Source organism: Podarcis liolepis, assembly GCF_965112155.1.
Source record: "Podarcis liolepis genome assembly, chromosome: 1".
Classification (NCBI taxonomy): domain Eukaryota; kingdom Metazoa; phylum Chordata; class Lepidosauria; order Squamata; family Lacertidae; genus Podarcis; species Podarcis liolepis.
Genome location: NC_139554.1, coordinates 60,064,937 through 60,088,238, shown reverse-complemented (window position 1 = coordinate 60,088,238; position 23,302 = coordinate 60,064,937). Strand labels below are relative to the sequence as shown.

Genomic DNA, 23,302 nt, shown 5'->3' with positions numbered 1-23,302 from the left:
CTGGGAATAAGTAAGCACTGGCCCGAGGTCCATTGATTTAGTGGGTCTTTACTGAGTATAGCCAACGTTGGACACCACTCAAAGGGGACTTCTCCCCGCCCATCAGTGCAGCTTTCCAAATATGTCCCCTTGGCATCTGCGCTATGGGACTTAATTCGAAGTCACTGCGCTTGAAGCTTCGGAGAGCATTTGCTCCCTCCCTCCCCCCTTGCGGTTTACGATCAAGCTGCTAGTTAGAATAGTAGATGGAGCAGTGGAACTTCCTGCCGCAGGAGCACAAAAGAGCTGCGGAGCCACAGCGAGAGCCAGCCCACTGCGAGCATTGGAAAGTGAGGATTATTTATATTCAGAGCCCAAACTCTGCTCTTTTTGCAAGAGATATCCGTTGTCCCTCTGTTCCATATCTTAGGCTTTTTTCTTTGTTTTCACCAAAATACATAGTAATGCGTGGAAATCGCGCCTTAAACCACTCGATTTGCTGTCAGCTCGGGCCAATGCTTACTTACTCCCAGTTGGGTAGGGGTATTTGTGGGTGGGGAGACCTCGGTGGGAGCAGGAGGGGCTTCTAACACCACCATATTATTTCGTAGACTAATCCCCTTCGCCTTCCCTCAAATAACTTTTTGATTTGAATCGAGGGAGAGGTTGAACAGACGTTCTTTCTTCGCTAATGTGATATAAATCACAGATGCACTTTCTCCCCCCCCCTCCGAATGGTTAAAGCATGGAGACATGGAGATCATGAGCGCACGCACGCACACCCCCAAGAAAGAAAGGAAAAGACGAAGGCCCGGACCCCAAAGGAAAACCACCGAAAGAAAGTAAAGCTGGTTAATAAGATTTTTTTGGAAGGGAGAAAGCTTTGTGTCCCCAAGTTAAAAAAAAGAGGGGTGTTGAAACAGCTGAAGGTGACAGTTAGTTCATGCTTAATAGGATCAGGGCTGCCTGCCTCGGGCTGCACGCTTTTGCCGGCTAAAAGTTCAGCACCAAAAGGCTGAATAGGGTGCTTTTAAAACATACGACGATTTAACACATCTGTTAGAGATTCTGCAACGGAGAGGTTCAAAAAGAGAAAAGAAATGAAAAGGGAAAGAAAGCCTTTGCAACGACCTCTTTGCAGTGTTAACTGCCCTCAATTTTCGACTGCCCAGCACGTTTGGGTTGGTTTTTCTTTTATGCATTCACCCACCAACGATTTTTCTTGAATACCAGAATATCGCTTTTTTTTTCCAGCGAGGTTGGAGTTGGGGTAGGGGCTTTGTGCTAAATTTCCCATTCGATAGCCAGGGCAGACTTCCCTGTTCGCAGTCTTGCCTCTCTCCCAGACACCTGCAATTCAGCATAACGATGCATCTTGAGGAAGTGCGCTGCAGCACGCGGAATTTCTGCCATAATAAATGTGTCAGTCTTCAGGACTCTTCGGTCTCGCTCCGAGCCTAGTCCTACTGCCCCTCCAGAGAGGTGTTTTCAGAAAGTCTGCTAAAAAGCCGCTTAGAGGCCAGAGGGCTGAAACATCAAGCAAATAGTTATGCCTGTACAGGGAGCGACAGTGGCAGTGCAGTCTTGTCCACTGTTCCTCGGAAGCCAAGTCCCATCGCATTACATACTGGGCATACGCCTGGGGCTTACCTTGGTATGCCTTGCAGCGTGGGTCTGTTTGAAAAGAAAGCGCCGTTGAGATGCACAACCCAGTACGATGGCAGCAGCCCTTGCGGCTGACGCCGATTTTGGTCGCCTCCAAGTGGAGGCGAATCCGCTTGAAATCAAGCAATGGAACTTCGACGTGAGTTAAAATAGGAACTTACCTTCCATAACAGCAAATAAATGGTTTTGTTTCCAAGGAACATATTTAGGATCGCAGCACAAATCGGCTAAAGTCTTTTTTTTTTTAAAGCGATGCTTTATTTTATTGCCCAAAATAAAACATTAAATTTAAAAATCGGTACATAATATGAATTAGTAATCGTATGCGATGTAAGGCTGTTTCCCAAAATGGGTAAGATTTTGTCTTCAGCAAATTGTTTTTTAATAAAGAAAGCTACATTTTTGCTTTCCAGGATGTCTCAAAGCCAGGCACAAAGTGGTTACGACGAACATGTAGTTCTAATTTCCATTATATACAGACCTATATATAGTTTTGCTTTGGATTAAGTTTAAAAAAAACACACCACACGCCCCATACACACCAAAACACTCCATCCCGGAACGCTGATTTATGGCTAGGTATTTAACCGCAGCAATCGCGGGAGCCCGTTTAAACCTTAGCAACTAGAAACTTGTTCCGAGACGCAGACACTCTGAGGAGCAGCCCAATTTAAGTTTAGCAACTAACACCCCCCCACACACAACAAAGCCCCCGCAAAAGGCACAGCGGATCATATATCATATATATAAAAAAAACCCTTTTCATCTGCGGCAAAGATTTCACTTCACGTTGCCTCATTTGTATTTTCTATTCTGCAGAAAGCTCCGTGATAAGTTTATATGAATATTTATTGCTTTATTTCCTGAGAGCCAGCGGGGGTGGGGGTGAGAGACGGACAGAGAGAGAGCGCGCGCGCAAATAAATTTAATGCTTTTCTTAAAATAATTCCCCCCTTTTTTCCCTTAGGAGTGTGGGGGAGAAAATGTCCCTGGAAACTTTTTGTAAATATATAAATAAATAAGAACTACGCATTTAATTATCCGTCCCGTGTGCGCGCGCCTTGCATCGGAACAAAACCCCGCTGGTCGCCCTCGGAGCGACGCCTTTCCCCCAAGAGGCGGTCAATATGCAAAATTGATGCCTGCCCCTTCTTTGTGGCGGGCCCATTGTGCGGGGCTTGCAGATGAAGCCTAATCCAATCCTAAATTGCGCCCCCGGACCAATCAGGGAGCCCCGAGTGCCCGATGAATGAAACTCAAGGGGAGAACCCCATTGTGGGAGCTGTCACTTCGGGAAGCGCCTGAGCGGCCCGGACCCCTATAAAACCCCATTGCGCCAGAGAAAGGCCGAGGAGAAGAAGCCTGCCAGTCTCGCTTAGGTGGATCTCGAGAGAAAAGGAGACAGAGCAAGACCATTTGTTTAAAAAATAAAAAAGCGGGAGGGGGGAGGAAAAAGGAAGCGGGGCGAAGACTACTTTGGGAAAGCAACAGCCAGCCCTTCCAAGTTGAGGCTTGGACCCTTGGCCAGGCGGGCGCTTCCTCTGCCTCCCTCCCCGTCTCCTGCCATGATGTTCCCCAGCCTGATCGCGCCTCCCGCCGTCTACCCGAGTCTGCTGCGGCCCACGCCGACCCTCACGCTGCCGCAGTCGCTGCAGTCCGCCTTCTCCGGCCACTCCAGCTTCCTGGTGGAAGACCTCATCCGCATCAGCCGGCCCGCCGCTTACCTGCCTCGCGGCGGCGGCGTGCCGCCGCCGGCCAGCCTGTCCCCACCGCCACCACCTCTGTCGGGCGCCAGCCCCGCCCGGACGGGCCCGCCAGGACCCTCGTCGGCCGAGCCGGCCAACTCCGACGGCGCTGCGCGACGGGGCTGCTCGGCGCCCGCCTCCGCCTCGCCCGCCAGCGACGCGCCCTTCCTCAAGTTCGGCGTGCACGCCATCCTGTCGTCGGCGCCCCGGACAGGTGAGCGCGCTGCGCCGTCGGGGGGGAGCTGAGGGAGGGAGCCTCCGCTCGGGTTGGCTCAGGGAAGGAGGCCTTGCCAATGGGAGGAGCGGGGAGGTGCCAGGTGTGCCTGTGTGTGTGTGTGTGTGTGTAAGATGGAGACTTGACGAGATGGACAGGAACTTCCTCCTTTGCGCACCCATTCAGGAGAAAAAGAGCGGGGGGACGGACACTCGTATAGCTGTAGGGAGGATCGCGTCACAAACCAGGTGTGGGGAGAGTTAAAAGGGGGGAGTAATTGGATATTCTTCCCAGTTGTGGTAGGTAAATCAATAGACACGATTCCCGGGGGCTGGGTTGGGAGAGAGACTGCATTTGCTCCTTTAGCACCACCGACGTGACAAAAAAGAGAGAGATGTCAGTTCGAGTAATGCTTTGTCAATGTGATTCATTAGTTGCACAGGAAGCTAGGTGGAGGAGGACCACTGTCCCAGCATCGTGACATTGTCTCTCCGGGGTTTCAGGCTCGGGAGGGGAGAGGCGTCTCTTTCGATCCTGCTACCTGGAGATGACAAGAACTGAACAATCGGAAACCCTTAGCATTTTAGTGCCTGCGCTCTAACCACTAAGCCGCAGCCCTTCCTTGCCTTCAACCCGTCCTTACTAATGTGCATTTTCTCTGCTCTCCCCAGAAACCTCCCACGCGCTGATGCAGAACGTCCCTCCCAAGACTTTCACTTTCCCGTATTTCGAAGGATCCTTCCAACCTTTCATCAGGTCTTCTTATTTTCCAGGTAGGTCTGGGGTCGTCCTCCTCCTCCTCGGCGCTCGCCCCCCCCCCCCGCCACCCACTGCTCCTTCATTGTTGCAGGCATCAAAAGCGAATTATATCTTTCGGAGGGTCCGGGAGGTGGTGGCGGTGGATGGGTGGTGGTTGGGGGAGGCCGTTGCTCGTCCTCCAGTTCAGAGGTTGGACGGGATACAACATTCAAGAATCCGTCGCGCCAATTTGATGCCCTATTTAGCACAAGCGCGGTGGCTGCTTGACATTTTCGTTCCCAATTTCTCTTCTCTCCCCCCCCCCACGCCCCTCCCCTGCTCGACAAATTAGCTGGAATTGTCACGGTCCGAATGCGAGGCGGTTCAATTCTGACACAGAGATGCTGTCCGGCCTCCTCTTCAGGGCGGCAGTTTTCCCACAGAGCCGGTGATCGGCAACAAAAGTTTCAGCACCATGACCAATTTGGTCAGCTCCCTCCGGGCAACCACACACAGACCAAGCGCTGACTCCGCCGTGCTGCTGATAGACATTTACCAGCCATGGGCTAATTTCCCTTTAAAGGTCATTCGCTTTGCCAACGTTTTCACAAGGCCACATGGAGCGCTCCCTTGTTTGGGAATTCGGTGTGGCCGAAGCCAAACCCCCACCTCCAAATCTTTTGCTCTGAGAAAGTTATTACCTACCTCCATCTCAAAGGGACCTCAGAAGCAGGTGGGTCCCAGGCTCTGCAGAATCAGGCTGGGAGGCCAGGACCAATTCACACCCTACTACCCTGAAGATTGACAACTTTCCTGCTAAATGATGTTACTTGACCATTGCAACCTCTGCCACCCAAAGTATTAAAACTCAACATATAGAGCCTGGTGTGAGCCTGGGATCACCTGGTGCTACAGCTTTGCTACAGTTAGGCAGGTGGTTTGGAAAGGAGATCAATAGAGCCTTTCCCCAGGTAAGCTCCCCCAAGTTTTCAAAAGAAAGAGAGGCACAAAAGAAGCACCCATAGATACCACATTTCCATACTGAAGTTATGTTCCACTGCCAGTTTGGGTTTTCAACTTTTTCTATGGGGTGTGTAGAATCCTACACAGAGGATACCTCTCACATTACACATCTATAATCCTCTACTGGTGTCGAACTGAAATTAAATATGTTTAGAAGAATATGCCCCAAATTATCACACACAGATCTACTCTAATCGGCTGTTGGTGTTCAACTGATTTGGAGCATATTCTTTTAAACATTTTCAAGTTAGGAATGCCTAGGCAAGTTAACTTCAAATCTTAATTTTGAAGCTGAGAAAAGTGACGGTTAAGAAGAATGACTCTCAAAAATATCACTCTACCAACAAGCTGCTAATATACTTTGTACCAAAAGCCAAGAGCTCCTTCATTCACTCTCCTGATAATGGAATTTGCTTCCTTTCTCCAGCATTTGAATGGCCCAACAAAAACAACTTGAGCCTTATATATAGCTTTTCATGTCCATTTAATGAAAATGATTTGGGGAAAGAGAAGGCTGTGTCATCAGTATTCTCTCCAAGGAGCTTGGCATGCAGTTGTGTTTAGTTTGAAAGTGTAAATCTCTTTTGTTCCAATAATATATGGCTTTAGCTGCTTGTCCTCAGTCTTTTTCTGTTAGTTCATTACTACACAATTACCATTCACGCTTCATTAGAATCTCTGTTTCTCTTTGGGAGTTTTTCTTTCCGCTTAAAGGCGAAACTCTGCCCTTTTTATCATACCAATTCCATTGGGAACCAGTCAATGTGCTAATTAGCTGTTACTTTTCATGTCTCCAGAGTGAATTCTGCAAGTTTTGTAAGGAAGAGGTGGGGGCAGGGGAGGAAAGATTCATATATTAAAAAGATGAATACTGATTGATCAAAACTTGCCACTTAAAAGGACTTTTTTGTTCCTGTAAGAAAAGTCCCTTATTTTAATCTGGGGTAAAATAAAGTTCCTGCAATGGGGGGTGGGGGACTTCTGAACATTTAAATACTCAGACAAGAGAGAGAGAGAGAGAGAGAGAGAGAGTTCTTACCCCCTTCCCTCCCCCCTTTTAAAAGTATACCTCTATCTTCCTCGCCTTTTCTTTTGAAAGTTAAGATCTTTGAATCTGGTAACAAAACAAACCAACTATAGATACATTCACTTGGTGTATCTAATCAAATCTGGTTACCATTGGCTGAAAAGGACAGTTAAGTTAAGCGTAAACTCCCTTTCACAAAACCAGGTTCATAGGTGCTGATCTGCTTAATTCAGCCGAGAGTACAGAAAGGAAAAAAGAGATGGCAAGAAAGAGAAAGAAGAGAGAAATCTATGGGCATGCAAATGAAAGGGAGATTTCCTCCTTGACTTCAGTGGGATGGGGATTCTATCTTTTGGAGCAGGACTTTTGGAACCAAGCTTGTCTTTCTTATAAAAAAAAAAAAAAAAAGCTGATCCAGCCTGTTTCAGTGCTTTATTTTTTCCTTTTCTCACAGCTTCATCTGTGGTGCCTATTCCTGGCACTTTCTCTTGGCCTCTGGCTGCCCGGGGGAAACCACGCAGAGGTATGCTCCGCAGGGCTGTCTTCTCAGATGTGCAGCGCAAAGCCCTGGAGAAAATGTTCCAGAAGCAGAAGTACATCAGCAAACCAGACAGGAAGAAACTGGCAGCCAAGCTGGGCTTGAAGGACTCCCAGGTAAACTCCTCTTCTTTCTCCCCCTAGACAATCACAGAGAATGTGAAGCCACAGGTTGGAAAGAGGTTGGCGGTGGTGGCGGTAGACATTTAACCTTCACTTCTCAAAAACAAGACCACTCCTCCTCAAAGAGAAGTATGAGTATAAGGAGACTTTCTGAACAGGAGCCAAAGACCCCATCCAGATAATGTTGGTGGCAGTTAAGAGCAATAGACATGACCCCCTGGCTCTGTGGTAGGAGGAACTTTGAACCTGACAATCTGAAAGTTGCTCAGTGTGGTATTCAGGGACGCGGACTTATAAAAAATATTGGGGGGCCCCGGGAAAGCTCATGAATAATAAATAAGCTCATGAATATGCAAATAAAGTGGCGCCGCCTCCTCGTGAGCGAATAGGGGAGAGCGTGCTGCGCCTATTAATCAGCTCCAAAGGAAATTGGGTGGAGCTTTTGCTCGGGAGGGAGGGCAGGAGGCATGCAGCCCGACCCTGTGCATTTTGGGCTGGGGGAGGGGCGGCGATGGCGCTCTGCTGGAGGGGCGCCGGAGATTATTGGGGGGGTGGAGCCCCCCAAACGAATTTTTGAGGGGGCTCGGGCCCCCTCAAGCCCCATGGAGTCGGCGCCTATGGTGGTATTGTACTCCCACTGATTTCAGTGAGATGTAAGCATGACAGTCTTTTGATTACTGGCACTTTTTAAAATGAACAAATTTATTATAGTTATATCAGGCATCCCCAAACCCAGCCCTCCAAATATTTTGGGACTACAACTCCCATCATCCTTGACAACTGGGCCTGTTAGCTAGGGATGATGGGAGTTGTAGTCCCAAAACATCTGGAGGGCTGAGTTTGCCTATGCTTGGCATAGCACTATACTGTTTACCTGCAAGTAGGCCCCACTGAAATAAATGGGACTTAGTTTTGAGTATGCATGCATGGCTACCTCTAAGTATTATTATTTCTTAAATAGGGCCATGGAGAGTTTTGCATGAATAGGTTAGTCTCAATCAAATCAATGCGACTAATTTCTCAAATTGATCCCTGGCTTGGGCTTGGGGAGGAGAGGAAGGGGAAGTCTCATTGTGTGAATGAAAGGTCATTCTCCAAGTAGACTGTTAGGTGTCATACAATTAGTTGCTGAAAACAAATAAACAAAAAACACTATATTATCCTTTATTGCATTTCTTGGTTGCTTTCCACCAGAAAATGGTCTCAAAGCAGCTTGACAGAATAGAAATGTTTATTGCAGCCCAATGCGCATCACCCTCAGGTTTATTTTCACAGCCCCCTTTGAGAATTTCATGAGGTCTCCTTGGGCTAGTCCAACATATTAACTTGCATTTCTGGCACAAGGGTGGGAGATGAGATCTTCACCAAGGAAAAACCTGAAAATTGGTAAAATTGGGAAGTGCTGGCTGCCACCAGATATATGAGCTTTCCTGAGTTGCTGCCCTGAATGCAGACCTGGAGCACCTTAGAATGGTAGTGTCCATTATGCATACTTTAAAAAAGAGATGCAAAAACTCCCACTTTCTTGCAACAGCGAGGCATTAGCTCATGAAACTTGACTTTCCCTTCTCTCCACCCCCTTGCATCTCTCCACTATGCCCCCCAAATCTGCTTTGGAGGCCCCCAAACTTTAGAGCAGATTTTGAGGGTGCACAAGGGGCTGCAGGGAGGAGGGAAGGAAAGTCCCATTGTGCAAATGCATGCTTCTTCTACTGCCACCACATTGGGACAGGATATAACCCATTTTGTTTTTGGACAACCCAAGTAATTTTCAAATAATTGTATGACTGTTTCTTTGTGGAGTCATCTTTGATGCTTAGTGCAGCTCACTTAGGGAGTGGCCCTTGAGGATCTTGTGCGGGGTGGGGAGAGGTAAGGATTCTGCTCTTCAAATGTGTCTCTGCATGTGTACTTGATGGTTGGTGTTAGTCATGTAGCAGTTGCCTTGATGCTGCAAAACCTTATTCGTGTACCCTTGAAAACTCTAGGTGAAGATCTGGTTTCAAAACAGGAGGATGAAGTGGAGAAACTCCAAAGAGAGAGAGCTGCTGTCATCTGGTGGCTGCCGGGAGCAGACTTTACCCACCAAGTTCAACCCTCACCCAGATCTCAGTGACGTAGGCAAGAAAGGTTCTGGAGAGGAGGAGGAAGAAGCAGCCTCACCCCTGTGCCCAGCCAGCCCCAGGCATTCCTTAACATATCACCAGTCCACAGATGACCCACGCCTGAGAGACAGGTTGGACTCCCACATGCTCCCTTCCCCCACCCATTCCAGCAGCCCCAGCAAACCGTCAGACTTCTCAGACTCTGAGGAAGAGGATGAAGAGGGGGAGGAGGATGAAGAAGAGATCACGGTCTCATAGAGACCCTTCTTGCTATCATGAAAGGGGACATTGCAAAGATGTAAATAAACTAAGGGCTATCTAATTGAAGAGGTGGTGTCCTTCCACACCCACATGGTTCAAACAGACAATGTACCGATCGTCATGCAACCTTGGGGTTTCTGTATGATATATTCCAGAACTACCCTGATTAGGAACCCCTTGCCTCAATATCCTCCTGTTGTGATCACTGACTAATCAGCCAGCCTTGCACTTTTCAATTGAAAACTATAGACCAGAAAGCCATTAAAACATACACACCCCTTTGGTATTAAGATCATGTTGATTTAGAAGCAGAATAACTAGCCTAATTCAGTTGTGATTCGCTTAGCTAATTCCAGGATGTGTTAATTTCTCTGAAAATAACAGCAATCTTTTCCCCATAAGCCCTAATCTGTTGTGATGCTGATGCGATGCTGCAAAATCCAAGTGGTTGTTAATGATTTGAGACCAGCCTCGCATGCTGAGCTCTAAAATGCAGCCAGTGTGAATTGGGGTGGTCTGGTGGGTTGCTATTCCAGAGAGCACACTTACTGAGTGCGGGCATGTGAACTGGAGCTGCCCCTGAAACCATCCATGTGCACCCACAAGAACCATGGCCCCTGGCTTGGTTCCAGTGTTGAACATTTCTGTGTTAATTTATGCATCTGTCTGCTTCATACCATTTCCACATTTGTCCCCAGCTCTTTGGCCATCTCCTTGTTTTGTGACTGATGCAGGTGCAATGTGTGGATGCAGGGAACTGGACCTGCCTCTTTGATTGTTGACTGAACTTTGCTGTCTTTGCACAGCTTCTATGATCTGTACACTATTTTGTACTCTTACACTGTATGGATATTTTATACCAAGGCAATTGCAAGTATGCAGATGGAAGAATATTATATTTTGTCTGGGTTGTCTTTTTTTTGGGGGGGTGTGATTTTTCTTTTGGGGGGGTTAACTCAAAGAGAAGCTTAGCTTCTAACTGTGTAACTTATAAAAAAACATTGTCTATTTTGTATTTTTACTTTGTACATATTTTAAATATGTATATATAACAAATGAAGCAAATGCCAAATTAAAAAAAAAGGTGTGCAAGGCCTATCATTTCTGAAGCTTGGGGATTACATTTCATGCATTCCTAGTCATGCATTAGCAACCATAGCCTGGCTAGAGTGGGTCGTGATTCAGAACACACTTTATGTAGAAGTAACTTCTGTTGATATCAGATGTGCTTAAAAGCCTCCTGTCGGTGGAACTCCTGCATGTTGATACTGCCCCAGTGGCTTTCCTATGCATGTGCAAATAGCTGGATTAGTGGTGCTAAGCCATCTGGAAACAGCACAGGATCATAGGACATGGACCCTTTGGAGGCAGCAAAAAATGAAGATGAGCAATTATAATGTCCCAGAAGAAGAGGGGTGTACCTGCATGTTCCACTTGGCTGTAGCAATTCCTAGGATGCAGCTGCATTTTGCACACGTGGACAAATGTCCTTCAACAGATAAAGATGTTAAATGATCAGCAGTGCTGGTAGGGAATTTTAAACTCTGGACTTTATGGTCTTGAAAGGCACGCCCCTTGCTTTGGATGGTCATGTATATTACTTCACTTACTTCAACATTTACTTGTTCAGGACATTTATTTATCACTTGATTTCCCCCCCCCAAAAAAAACCCCTCCCTCCCCTCCAAGCCTTACTCCGTTGGGGGCCCTGGGAGTCTATTTCAAAGTCTTGTCCTGATAGCACCACTGAAAACAGTTCTTCCTTTCCTATGGGGGAGTCTGTGCAGGCAAGAAGAATTTGGAGTGGAAGGGTGACAAGTTAACAGGGCTTGCTGACAGCTGCTTCCCACTGACTTGGGAGCTGCATCCGCTTTAAAGGTTGTTTGTAGTTTTAACAACAATCCCTTGTTTGAAATGCCTCACCTGCATTGATCCTGCTAATCTCCCGGCCCTCTATTTCCACCAGGGATGATGCTCCATACAAAAATAAAAAAATTAAAAATTGCACAGTCTGAAAGGGAAGCATGCAGATCCTGCATGCAGGGTTACGTATTCAGATGCATATTGCTCTTGCAGCCTGCAATCTTCAGGTATCTTCAGGAGGAAAGTAATCTACAGTATTACTTGCAAACAAAGGAAGTAATTAAATACCCACATGACATATATAAAACATAAAATTCCAAGGTGTATTAAAAACAAAACGAAATTCAGGAGGGTTTTTCTCTCTGCCACTTTGTCTCATTATACCTTGCACTAGTATAAACTTCGTGTGTGTGTGCAGAAGTGCAAGTAAATGTCAGGTGTGACTCATAACCAATTCTCACATTAGTTATCATTCATCCTGTGATGGAAAAAGCAATGCAAGAAACAAATCTTCAGACAAGCCCTTGCTACCCAACTAAGTTGTAATACTGAATTAACAACCACTGTGGGGGGGAATGGTCCCTGGATAAATTATGAATTTGGTCTGAAAAGCGAATGAATCAGAAAAGAGTACATAAAATAAGCACAATTAAAAATGTATAATTATGCCATAACACACACTTCTCATCTGTAAAAAGATAAATAATTTTCATTTTATAATGCATATAAATCAGAGAGAACAATTACGTGCAGCTAAAAATAAGGTCCTACATTTCAGTCTTCATTGCTACTGTCACTCAACCTGTGAGTGAGAAAGTGCCAAGAAGCTGATGACCTAAGTGACTGATGAAAAGCAGGGTAGTAAGAAGTGGGAACAGAGTTTCTATTTAGTGCCATCAAGAAAGAAAGAAAGAAAGAAAGAAAGAAAGAAAGAAAGAAAGAAAGAAAGAAAGAAAGAAAGAGGGAGAAAGAAAGAAAGAAAGAAAGAAAGAAAGAAAGAGGGAGAAAGAAAGAAAGAAAGAAAGAAAGAAAGAAAGAAAGAAAGAAAGAAAGAAAGAAAGAAAGAAAGAAAGAAAGAAAGAAAGAAGCACCCAACTCTGGGGTTGTACTGTGTGGGGGAGCTAACAACCACCAAATGGCATGAATGCTTCTCCACAAAAATATTAAAGGAGTGAGATGGTAAACTATGCTGTTTGCAGTGTGGTAACAGTGTTGCAAATGCCATCTACTTCACTCCTGCCACTATGTTCCATACAACCATCAAACAGGATGTGTCATCAAGGGGAAAAAATCAGACATTGCACTTTAGCAGGTTCAACAAACTCAACAAAGCACTAAGATTTCTCTCCTAGCACAAGCATTTCTGCTTGTGTGCTGTTCTGGGGGTTTCCCCCACTAACTCAGAGCCAATTTGGGGAGGGGGGCATGCAGTGGGCTAGCGGAGAGGGGATGAAAGCCCCATTGTGCTAGCAGAAGACTTGCATAAGCTTCTGCTGGGTGGGGCTCATTAGTTAAATCTCACCCTATATATGTTTAATTATGGATCAATGCGACCCCCCCCCATTCCCCTTATACAGCTACCAAATTCCCTGGGAGCTGTAGCTCTGTGAGGGGAATGGGGAGTGGGGGTCCCTCAACACCTTCCCATAATCTTGGGGGTGAAGCCATGGCTGTTTAAAGTGCTGCGATATTGCTTTCAATGTGTAGTGCAGGCAGGGCCTCCGTGATTTCTAGAACTCATTCCAGCCATGCAACAGAGGTGTAGCCAAAGCAATCTTGAGCAGCGTTTTAGCAGTGCATTGCATTTATTATTGTTATTATTATCCTTCCCTTCATCTCAGAGGAGCCCATACTGTAGCTTTATTGTAGTTTCTCAGTTTCATTGTTATGATGTACTTGTTATTTTGTAAATTACTTCGAGAGACTTGAAGTATTAAGCAGTATATTTGTTGTTGTTTAGTCATTTAGTCGTGTCCGACTCTTCGTGTCCCCATGGACCAGAGCACGCCAGGCACTCCTGTCTTCCACTGCCTCCTGCAGTTTGGTCAGACTCATGTTTGTAGCTGCGAGAACACTGTCCAACCATCTCGTCCTCTGTCGTCCCCTTCTTCTTGTGCCCTCAATCTTTCCCAACATCAGGGTCTTTTCCAGGGAGTCTTCTCTTCTCATGATGTGGCCAAAGTGTTGGAGCCTCAGCTTCACGATCTGTCCTTCCAGTGAGCACTCAGGGCTGATTTCCTTCAGAATGGATAGGTTTGATCTTCTTGCAGTCCATGGGACTCTCAAGAGTCTCCTCCAGCACCATAATTCAAAAGCATCAATTCTTCGGCGAGCAGTATATTACTATGTAAAAATAAATTATGGTCAGCCTGTGTAAGGCATCTTCCCCTGTTCTAAAGGTATACAAAATGCGCCCTCAAATCTCTTATTTTGAAACTTTTAAATGCAAGTGCTGGGAGTGTACACTTTTTTTGTGCACTTCTAAATGCTTTAGTGTTTTCAATGCAGTTTTTAATAGAGGTTTTTTTTTCTTTTACACTGCTTGTGTATTTTTAGTTGCATTTGTTTCCATTCTTGTTGTGAGCCACATTGGGACCTGCACTGGGAGAAATGAGGGAGGGAGGGAGCGAGCGAGAGCGAGCTTGAGTTTATATGAAGATTTGGTCACTTAAGCAACCAAGCAAAGCCCAATTTCAGTTAGCTTGAGTTTGCTGCCATCTGGTGGTCAGGTTGAGATAATTACAAAAACTTTCCTGAGAGCTCTTCATATCCTAATGTGTGTGTTTTGGAGGGTGTCAGTCTGGCTGCTGTCCTGAGTCCATTTCAACTATTGCAAGGCTGCAATAAACCAGTTCCTTTGTTGAAGTAATGATTTGGGCTAGCTAGTAAAGTCACAACAATAAGCAGAACCGGAGATGTTGCTCTGTGCCATGGAACAAATGGATAGGCTTTATCCCCACCCCAAACTAGCTGTCAGAGTGGCTGAGTTGAGCTGGAAGCAGACTGGAAGCTGGAGACACAGGGACATGCTTGCTCTGTGCTGGATCCAAAGCTGTGATTAATGAAGAAGCAAGATCATTGGGGATGTTAATGCTGTGAATCCCTCTATCATATGTGCAGGTTGTATATATGTGTAAATAAACCATATATCCCATAAAAATCCCAGTCTTACTAACCTTCATTCCAAAGACTCCAAACCCTGGGCAAACACTGGAACCCCTGGATTCTCTCACCACTCAGAGACAGGGACGGTGTACATAACAATACTAAATAATTTTGGGATCAAACCAGACAAGGCTAAGCAGTTTTATAATCCTATTCATTAATGCTTAAATCACTATAGCTTACACCAATGAGATTTAAGGCAGCTTATTTTCTGGATCACACGTCTCATTCACATTGTAAATGACTGGATTCTATGCTATCTCTAGGTTTGCTGATAAAATGCTGCCTACAAACATTTGAACGCCTCTACCTCACCTTTCTCCACTAGTTGTTTCCCCGAGGACAGTTATGTCAGAAAAACATGTTTGATCATTTAGGGTGCAATCTTGGACCCAGTTACCAGGAAGAAAAGTCCCATTGAACTCAAAGAGGCTGCCTTAACAACATAAGAACCTTGCTGGTTCAGATATAAGACTCATCTAGTCCAGCATCTGCAGAGTGGTCAACCAGATGTCTATGGGAAGCCCACAAGCAGAGCATGACAGCAATAGAACGGTGTTTTCCAGTAACTGGTACTCAGTACTACTGCCTGATACTAGAGGTAATGTAGACACCATGACTAGTAGACATGTTTCTCCATGAATTTACTCTTTTGGCAGCAAATTTGTAACTTGCTCTATGTGTGTGCTATGTGAAGAAGCACAGTGCTTCCTTTTTACTTTGTATCCACTGTTTCCCACCATTCAACTAGGGTGGTGCTGTGGTCTAAACCACTGGGCCTCTTGGGCTTGACGATCGGAAGGTCAATAGTTCGAATCCCCATGATGGGGTGAGCTCCCGTTGCTCTGTCCCAGCTCCTGCCAACCTAGCAGTTCGAAAGCACGCCAGTGCAAGTAGATAAATAGGTACCAATGCAGTGAGAAGGTAAATGGCATTTCCATCTGCTCTGGCTTCCACGGTGTTTCGTTGTGCCAGTAGCGGTTTAGTCATGCTGGCCACATGACCCAGAAAGCTGTCTGTGGACAAACACCAGCTACCTTGACCTGAAAGCAAGGTGAGAGCCGCAACCCCATAGTCACCTTTGACTGGACTTAACCCTCCAGGAGTCCTTAACCTCTTTTTTTAAAAAAACCATTCAGCTTTATTGGATTACAAATGGTTCTAGTTCTTATGAGGGAGAAACACTTCTCACGACCCACTTTCTTCATCCCATGCGTAACTTTACACACTCCTACATGTCCCCTTTTCACTTGGCACTTTGAAATTTTTTTACAGGAACACTAGTAATGTTTGTATACTTGCAGATCCCATGTGGGCAACTGGGAGACCCATGCATTGTCCACCTGAGTGGACACTGCAAATCTTGTTTAGGGTGTGCATCCCTTGGCTTGTGACTGTCTGCACAGTTAAAACACTCTGATCATCAAGTATCTGTTCTTAAAGTTCTGTGGGCTTGAAATGAGCCTTGAACATTCTCTTCGGCTGCATGAGCAGATTGTTGTTGCTGGGAGTATGGCAACATGGCTTTAATAATAAAGAAGATGAAAGGATCTGAATCCAAAACACACAGATAATTGGACTGGTGAATGCGGCACATCACCTAACTACTGCTGCTATTACAGTTTATATGGCATATGAACTATGGGGAATTTTGCTCCAACCCTTACAGCAGTAAAAACGGCAGTAAGACCAACCAATCTGAATAAATAATCATCAAATTTATTGAATCATGAATAATTTAAGACTGGTACAATCATTAGCTTTATTCTCCATGACACAGGACAGGGGTGAGAAGGGCAGGCCAGAGGGAGGTCCAGAACAGACCAACGGCAGATTCCAATCCTAAATGGTAACAGAAAATTAAATAGGGATGGTAGGGCGGAGGTAAACATCATACTGTACACAAAATACTCAATTCCTAGTTTTTCTCTTTAAAAATGGCTAGAAAAAATTCATCAAAATGCAGCACTTGTAATCAAATATTTACAGTTCTATGTTACAATGAAAAAAAATGTACATCTTAAAAGAGAACTTTTCTCATAAATGGTTCCACTGGAAACAACTAGATCAAAACAGCAACCTTCCATTTAATCTCCACAATTTTTTTCCATGTGTTCCCCCCCCCCTCGTTCTCTCCTTTTCCTTAAAAGGGAATTGTCACATTTAGACAAGTTTCAAGACACAGAATATCAAAAATGTCAGCATCACCAATGCAATATTGTAAGGGGTTTATTTGTCTCTCCAAAATATACCAAAAAGGAGGAGGAACTAACCAACCCCTCCCTGTTTCTGTACCATCACCCTAAAAAAAAAAGTAATCCAATATATGACTTGTACAATTCTTGACAGTTATGAAGGAAGGAAATATTTTGCATGCTTCCAATTTATAACAAAACACGACTGTTGCATAGAGTCTTGCACTAAAAACCAAGAAGTAATTCCAATTTGTGGGGCGGGTTGAGGGAAGGCAAAACTGGAAGCAACTCAGATGATTTACTTTATCATTCTAAAAAGGGAAGGAATTTTTATTTATCGATGTTGAAAAGAAGAGCTAGGTAAGAAATGTGCACAACAGGTAACCCTGAATCCCGAAGTTTCAGAAAGGATACTGAAGTTGTCTGATCATCCAAAAGGATGAAGTTGCTCAATGTAAATTATTTTTCAGTGACACAAACTATGGTAATAAAAAGATAGAATTCATTTCCTGTTCATGGCAACAGGATATGCAGGAGAGGGAAAAAAACCTGAATACCCAGCATAAGAGATTTTGTAAAGGGAGTCAAATAGGCTATATATCTGATGTCAGTCGAGATCCCACATACTGCTTTCCCCAGCCACATCATTCCTGTAAATAATTCTTGTGTGTCTTGATGTTTGTGAAATCTCAATGCTCCCAATTCAGTCTGGCTGGACAACAAAGCCTTCAGCTAAATAAAATTTCTCCACACATTTCACTGGAGAGATCAGCTCCATACGTGGTTTTTGCTTTCTACATATGAAGAGTTGCTCTTTCCTTTGAAATGGACCAGACAGCAGAAGCATGCATGGAATCACTGCATCAGGATAAATTTGTGGCACTTTTATAAGAAAGTTTCTGGATTTACACAACAGGGTAAAGTTGTTAATGTACCTTCACAGAAACCACTTTGCAGAGGAGGCAACTTGACTGGAAATGACAAATAGCAAACTCTAAATGTCAATTCCAAACAGATACAAGGGGTGGTGGTTGGGAATCAAATTGTATAATTTAACCACTGGGGCACAACTGTAATAAACATTGTTTACCCAGATTTATACACAATACATTTATTCTTCAGGCCAGTTTCCATATTGGGTAAGGTGAGCAGAATCCTTGAATGTTTCTTATGAGCCTATGCATACACACATCAAGAACCCGATTCCACAGTTCCCTTAGGAAAAAAGTCCCCACTGGCTGGGGAAAAACCCCCTCATTGGTTGGTTTACTTTAAACAGGATCCCTCTGTTTTTAGCAGAGAAAAGGCAGGAGATGATGGGAACCCTTCTTGGGCATACTTTTCTTGGCACTATTAACTATGTGGCAATGATGCTTTCAGCAAGACTTTAAAATGCTGCATGCTAAACACATGGCAGCTGGGAATCACTCATGCTACACAGTTCCGTGCAGATCTTGCCATACAGGTACAATGCCTGACTCCAACCTGCACTATATCATCACTTGGGGTGGACTTCAACACTGTGCTAACTGGGGTACACACACAGGGAACGAGGTCTGCTTGCACAATGAGTTTTCTTCTTCTCTCCCCTGTACCCCCCAAACCTGTTCTATGGTCTCCCTCAACCCTCCAGAACAGATTTATGGGATGCAGAGGGAGGGAGGTCCCATTGCATGAGCAGACCTCATTCACTGTACACAGCAACTTAGGTGAATCTTCCCCTAGTTTGTAAATCCCAGACTTGGGGGAAAGCCTCACATATACAACAAAATATATTGCCCATAAGACGTGCACCTCCTTCTAGGCAAGCTCTGGGTTCCAGGTAGGGTGTGTGGTTGCTAGTGAATTATGCAAGTCAGGGTATGAATTTAGGAACTCTGCAAGACTCCAGATGTATGGGTCGCCAACTACAACATCCATGGGGTGCGAAACAGAAACTGCTTAAAAACATGCAATGTAGAAACCAATCTCCAATGGGACACAGATGGGTCTTTCCCAATGCAAGTGGTTTTCCTCTAAACTTCTTTTTCCTTCAAAATTATTTCAACGGAGAACACATATTCCTATGAAGGAAAGTGCTATGCTGAAAGAAGTCCAGACTGTGTTCAATGTTGGGTATGATGAATCTATTCAAACATTTATAAAAGGCATGCAGTACAAATTTCCTGGGACTATACCATTCAAAATGTACATGGATCTCCTATTTTAATGCTGGTTCTTGGTTTGTTTGTTTTTTTTAAAGAAAAACCTGCAAGTGTAAAGATAGCACTTCAGGGAGAAGGCAAAGAAAGAATCATTTTCTAGGATGATGATTTCCATATGAAGGGAACTTTTGACCTGGGAGAACCTTTCAAATCTGTCCCACAAGAGGTCCTAAGAAGCAGGGAGCTAAAAAACTAGCTCTCTCCAGCATGTTAGACGGATCTGCTTAGGGCTGTGGATCACTGTGGCCCATTATCAGCAACCAGGTGAGAATTAAGAAGGTTAGCTAAGTACCCTCCTTCTATCTTGCTATGATGAAACACTCAAGCAATTCTGGTTCAACAGTTCAACAGGCCATTAGTTCTAGAAAAACATAATGGGAGCAAGTTCACAAAAAACTCCAAAACACAACAGATTAAATTCACACTTCACCAAAAGCAGAAAGTTATGAGGTATAATAAAAACCCTTACTCTTTCATGAGACATGGTAGCATAACCATAGTCCTCTTCAGGCATTACAAAGTTAGAATCACAGGTGATAATTAGAAACATAGAATTGTAGAGATGGAAGGGACTCTGAATGTCATCTAGTCTGACCCATTTCATTGCAGGAATCTCAACACATGGTCTCCCATTCAATTTGAAATCATAGCAGTTTCATTGCTGCACCACCAGGTTCTGGATGTTTCGGAGGCAGGGAACACTGTATAGTGTTCCTGCTCCCCTCCACCCGACTTTGCAGTGTTGAATGGTAAGAATTGAAGTGAGATTGTAAGTTTGCTCACCTGGACATGCTGACAAACCTCTGCACAACTGGGGTTCCTGATTGCAGAGAGGCTAGTAAATATGCCCAGGGGTATCCATTTACAAGCCCCCTATATACCTTGCTGCTCAAGGTTGGAAGTGGGGCAAGAGATCTTACGTTGCCCTTTGCCAGCCTGGTGCCCTCTAAAACTTCTGGAAGGCACCAGGTTGCTGAAGACTGTCTTATACGCTTTGACATTTATAATGTCTGAAGAGGGCTCTTGTGTCTGTTGCATCATATTAACCCTACAATGATTTAACACTTTCTTTTCAAAATGGTGACAAACATCTAACCTGCATGTTCTAAAACAAAACAAAAGATTCTAGCAGTGATGCTGCACAGCATCCTAGAATATTTGTTTTTGCCTCCATTAGATAAACATCTGTCCAATGAACTGTTAGCTGTAAGTTGATATGGACATTCTGAAAAGCCCTCTCCCTCTCTTATTTTTTTCACTCTCTTAGTTATTGTCACATTTTTTAAAAAAACAACAGAAGAAATCTCAATTATCTTATTACAAACAGTATTCACAGCAACTCACATAATTGTACTCCAAGAGATGACTCCTATAGCCCTGTTTTGTTTAAATAAAAAACCCCCATCATATGCAGCACTAATGGAATTCAAACACAATTAGTAGAAAGTAGGTAAGGCATCACTTTAAAAAAAATCAGCACCCAAAGATAGCTGAAAAGGCGTGTGTGTGTGTGTGTGTGTGTGTGTCTGTGTGTGTGTGTTTTGACTGTGGCTCTAGCTGTGGTACAGCCTGAGACAGCTGACTAGTTGTTGTATATTTCAAACAGAAAAACACAAACCAGAATGCAATTCTTTGTGAGGCGTTCTTGTTCCCCAGCAGAAGCACCAAGATTTTTAAAAAATAATAATTCAAAAAACACTAATCTTTACTTTGTGCGTTTGGCCAAGGAGGAAAAGGAGAATCTGAGAACCAGATAGGTTCAAAAACACGACCCTTCAAAGAAACAAACAAAATATTTAAAGACACAGTTCTCCTTTACGCAAGACCTGGCTTAATAAAAATGATTTTAAAAGTTCCAGGAGTCCAAATAGGCTTTAGAGTTTTTGTACTGAAAAACAGTGGATTCTCATTCCTCATGACAAGTGGCTTTTGAAAATGAGGGCGTTTCAAAAATAGTTTATTTTGAGGCATGAGGATGAAGTGTTAAAAAATTGTACTTGGGCAGCGTGAAGGCTCACACAATTGCTGCCTCAAACTTTTGGTAAATGTTTGGGTTAAGTAACAGTGTAACTAAAACCGGAAGTGTTCATTAAGGGTGTTTTCACCCTTCAGGTATGGGCAGCTATGCAAAGAACGGATGTGCATCCATGGGTGATGAAATCCACACTGGAGTTTTGCTTCCAGTCTTCCCTGATGCAGATCCTATTCCTGAAGAGACAAGCTGCAATCTAGTTTTAAAAGCCACTTGCCTTTTCAGCGGTGACAACTGCTGAAGCAAAAAGTGGAAGTAAAACACAGGTTGTGGGTATGTTTGTTTTCCTACGCATTACTTTGAATCCTGGCCAAAATGGTCATAGTCCACAACATGCTGCTGTGGCTCAAAGGTTCATGGCTCCATTGAAAAGTAGCAAATGATGTGCAACATCTGTGTTCGGGGTGGATTAAGCCTCACATTTGCACCTATATAAAGAAAACTAAATACATAAACATAAAAAGCCAGATCTCTAACTAGAGAACACCCATAAGTGTGTGTGTGTGTGTGTGTGTGTGTGTGTGTGTGTGTGTGTGTACGTGTTTTCCCTGTTTCTCAGCTCTTTGCCTTTTGTGGAACATTACCAAGGCAAGCAAATATTTTATAGCACCAGAACTATTTGTAGATGAGGTTAGACTGAAAGATGATGTTTAAGTTCAGCGAATACTGAATGAGTTTGGTCAGAAGCAGCATAGGCAAGATCCACTCCCTTTTCTCCCTTTCTGGACAGTACATGGCACAAAGCTCTTTTGCTTCATAGCTTTGTAGGTGAGCATTTTTTGTTCCTTCTTCCCCCACGCCCACCACAAATTACTATGACTAATGTAATTGTTGGTATGGAAAAAAATATGTATTCAGTGTCTTAGGCATGTGAGCTCACAGCAATGTCGAAAAGAACAAAAACATAGTAGTGCAGTTCTAATTATCAAGGAAAATAAAAACACAATTCAAAAACATCAACTGGGTTGCCTGCACCCATATTTGAGACTGAAAAGGGGGTGGTTGGGGGAGAAACAGAAGGGGCGGAATAGTGTCTCTATTGTTCTTGCAGCTCTAATACTGAGATGTCCAGCTGGACTAAAGACCAGTGATCTTCATGGTTTGGTGATTATGTCTTCTAAGCAAGGCAGGAGATGGACTATGGGAAATAACCCACTTCTGCTATTGTCGCATCATAATGTTGATTCCAGAGATGAATCGAGGATGTCGTCGTGATGGCTATTGCTGTTGGAGTCACTGTCGTAACTCTGCGGGCTTGAATAGTTAGCTGCCTCCTGCAATCTCATCAGCATGTTCATCTGAGGAAATATCACAAGAGGACAAGCGGTGTTACTTGAATGTTGGCTCTATTTCCACATTTATTTATTGGCCTGTTTAAGCACTTGCTCTGCTTGCTGCATAAGACCCACAATTAGCATTCAATGCCACAAGAAGTCCAGCACCTATACAAGCAGGGTAGACCCGGCAACCAATTCTTCCTTGGTGTTTATGGACTACTGGCAGTAGCTATGTGGTGGAAACAGAATTGGAGTTAGGCTGGGTGGAGTGGAACTAGCTTGCTGGACAAGCTAGAAAAACCCTTCTGTCCTAGTAGCAGATCATGCCAAACATTTCAACCTTTCTCTGAAGGTTATAAGTTACCCATCTCCATCACATCATGCAATGCAGGGTCAGGGAACACTTGGATCTGTTGCGGCTCACATGCCAATGTTGGGCAGGGCGAAAAACAGTGTTTGTCAAGGGTCCACCCCTTCCTTTCCCTTCTCAGTGGGCTGCCAGGGGAGGGTTTGATTGCTCTTGCTGGAAGTGTGAACTGACTGCTTGCAAACATCCTCCTTCCATCACTTTGTTTATTTTTATGTTCTCCTGGGTCCGTCCCCCTGCCCCGCTCATCTCCTCTCTCTTGGCTCCTCAGACTTGCATCAAGTTAGGGATGCATGCAGTCTCAGGGGATTAGACTCCCCACCCCTCATCTAAGTCCCTTTTGCAAGTCACATGTAATGTCATTGATGCTGAAGTGGTGTTTTTTTGCAGCCAGTTGAGAGTATAAGAGATTTTGGGTCCCACATGATTGGTCCTGCCCATTTGTTTGTAATGGGCAAGACCACTCACATAACAGTGCCATCTGATGAATCCATGGAAAAAGCAGCTTCTGTGGTGCTGTTGTAACATGAAAAGGGCACCATTCCCATAGTGTGCTCAGTGAAAGAATTTGCAGACGGCATGGCCTTGAGATAAGTTTCCAAGCTGGTTTGTAATCACTGTTTTACTCCCTCCAAAACTTAAGAGATGCTTCTCAAAGAACATGTTTAAGGTCAGGACAGAATACACAAAGCAATCACACAGACATTGCAAGCCAAGTAGACACCATCACATCTGCAACACAATTCTAAACTTCTAGGATGAGCCACAAACCACACATGGTG

General features: G+C 44.4%; 2 protein-coding genes across 21 annotated transcripts in view; one reads left to right on the top strand and one right to left on the bottom strand.

Moving 5' to 3' along the window:
- Positions 1-3,014: 3,014 nt before the first annotated feature.
- Positions 3,015-23,302, top strand: part of DBX1 (developing brain homeobox 1) — a 206,438-nt gene continuing 186,150 nt past the window's right edge. Inside the window, exons 1-4 of one of the 2 annotated variants that reach the window (XR_014517057.1) lie at positions 3,015-3,603; positions 4,275-4,376; positions 6,846-7,045; positions 9,040-10,345. Coding sequence is in view for 1 of the 2 variants with exons in the window: in XM_083465186.1 (XP_083321312.1) it covers positions 3,210-3,603; positions 4,275-4,376; positions 6,846-7,045; positions 9,040-9,414 (1,071 nt within the window). In the remaining variant the exon portion in view is untranslated. Of the gene's footprint in view, positions 3,604-4,274; positions 4,377-6,845; positions 7,046-9,039; positions 10,488-23,302 lie in introns of those variants that run through there. The other variant, XM_083465186.1, reaches the window with a different exon arrangement.
- NAV2 (neuron navigator 2) overlaps positions 16,143-23,302 on the bottom strand; it is a 537,366-nt gene continuing 530,206 nt past the window's right edge. For all 19 annotated transcript variants that reach the window (XM_083461998.1, XM_083461993.1, XM_083461983.1 and 16 more), the window contains one exon: positions 16,143-22,174. In XM_083461998.1, the coding sequence (XP_083318124.1) occupies positions 22,049-22,174 (126 nt within the window). In that variant the 3' untranslated portion in view covers positions 16,143-22,048. The remainder of the gene's footprint in view (positions 22,175-23,302) is intronic.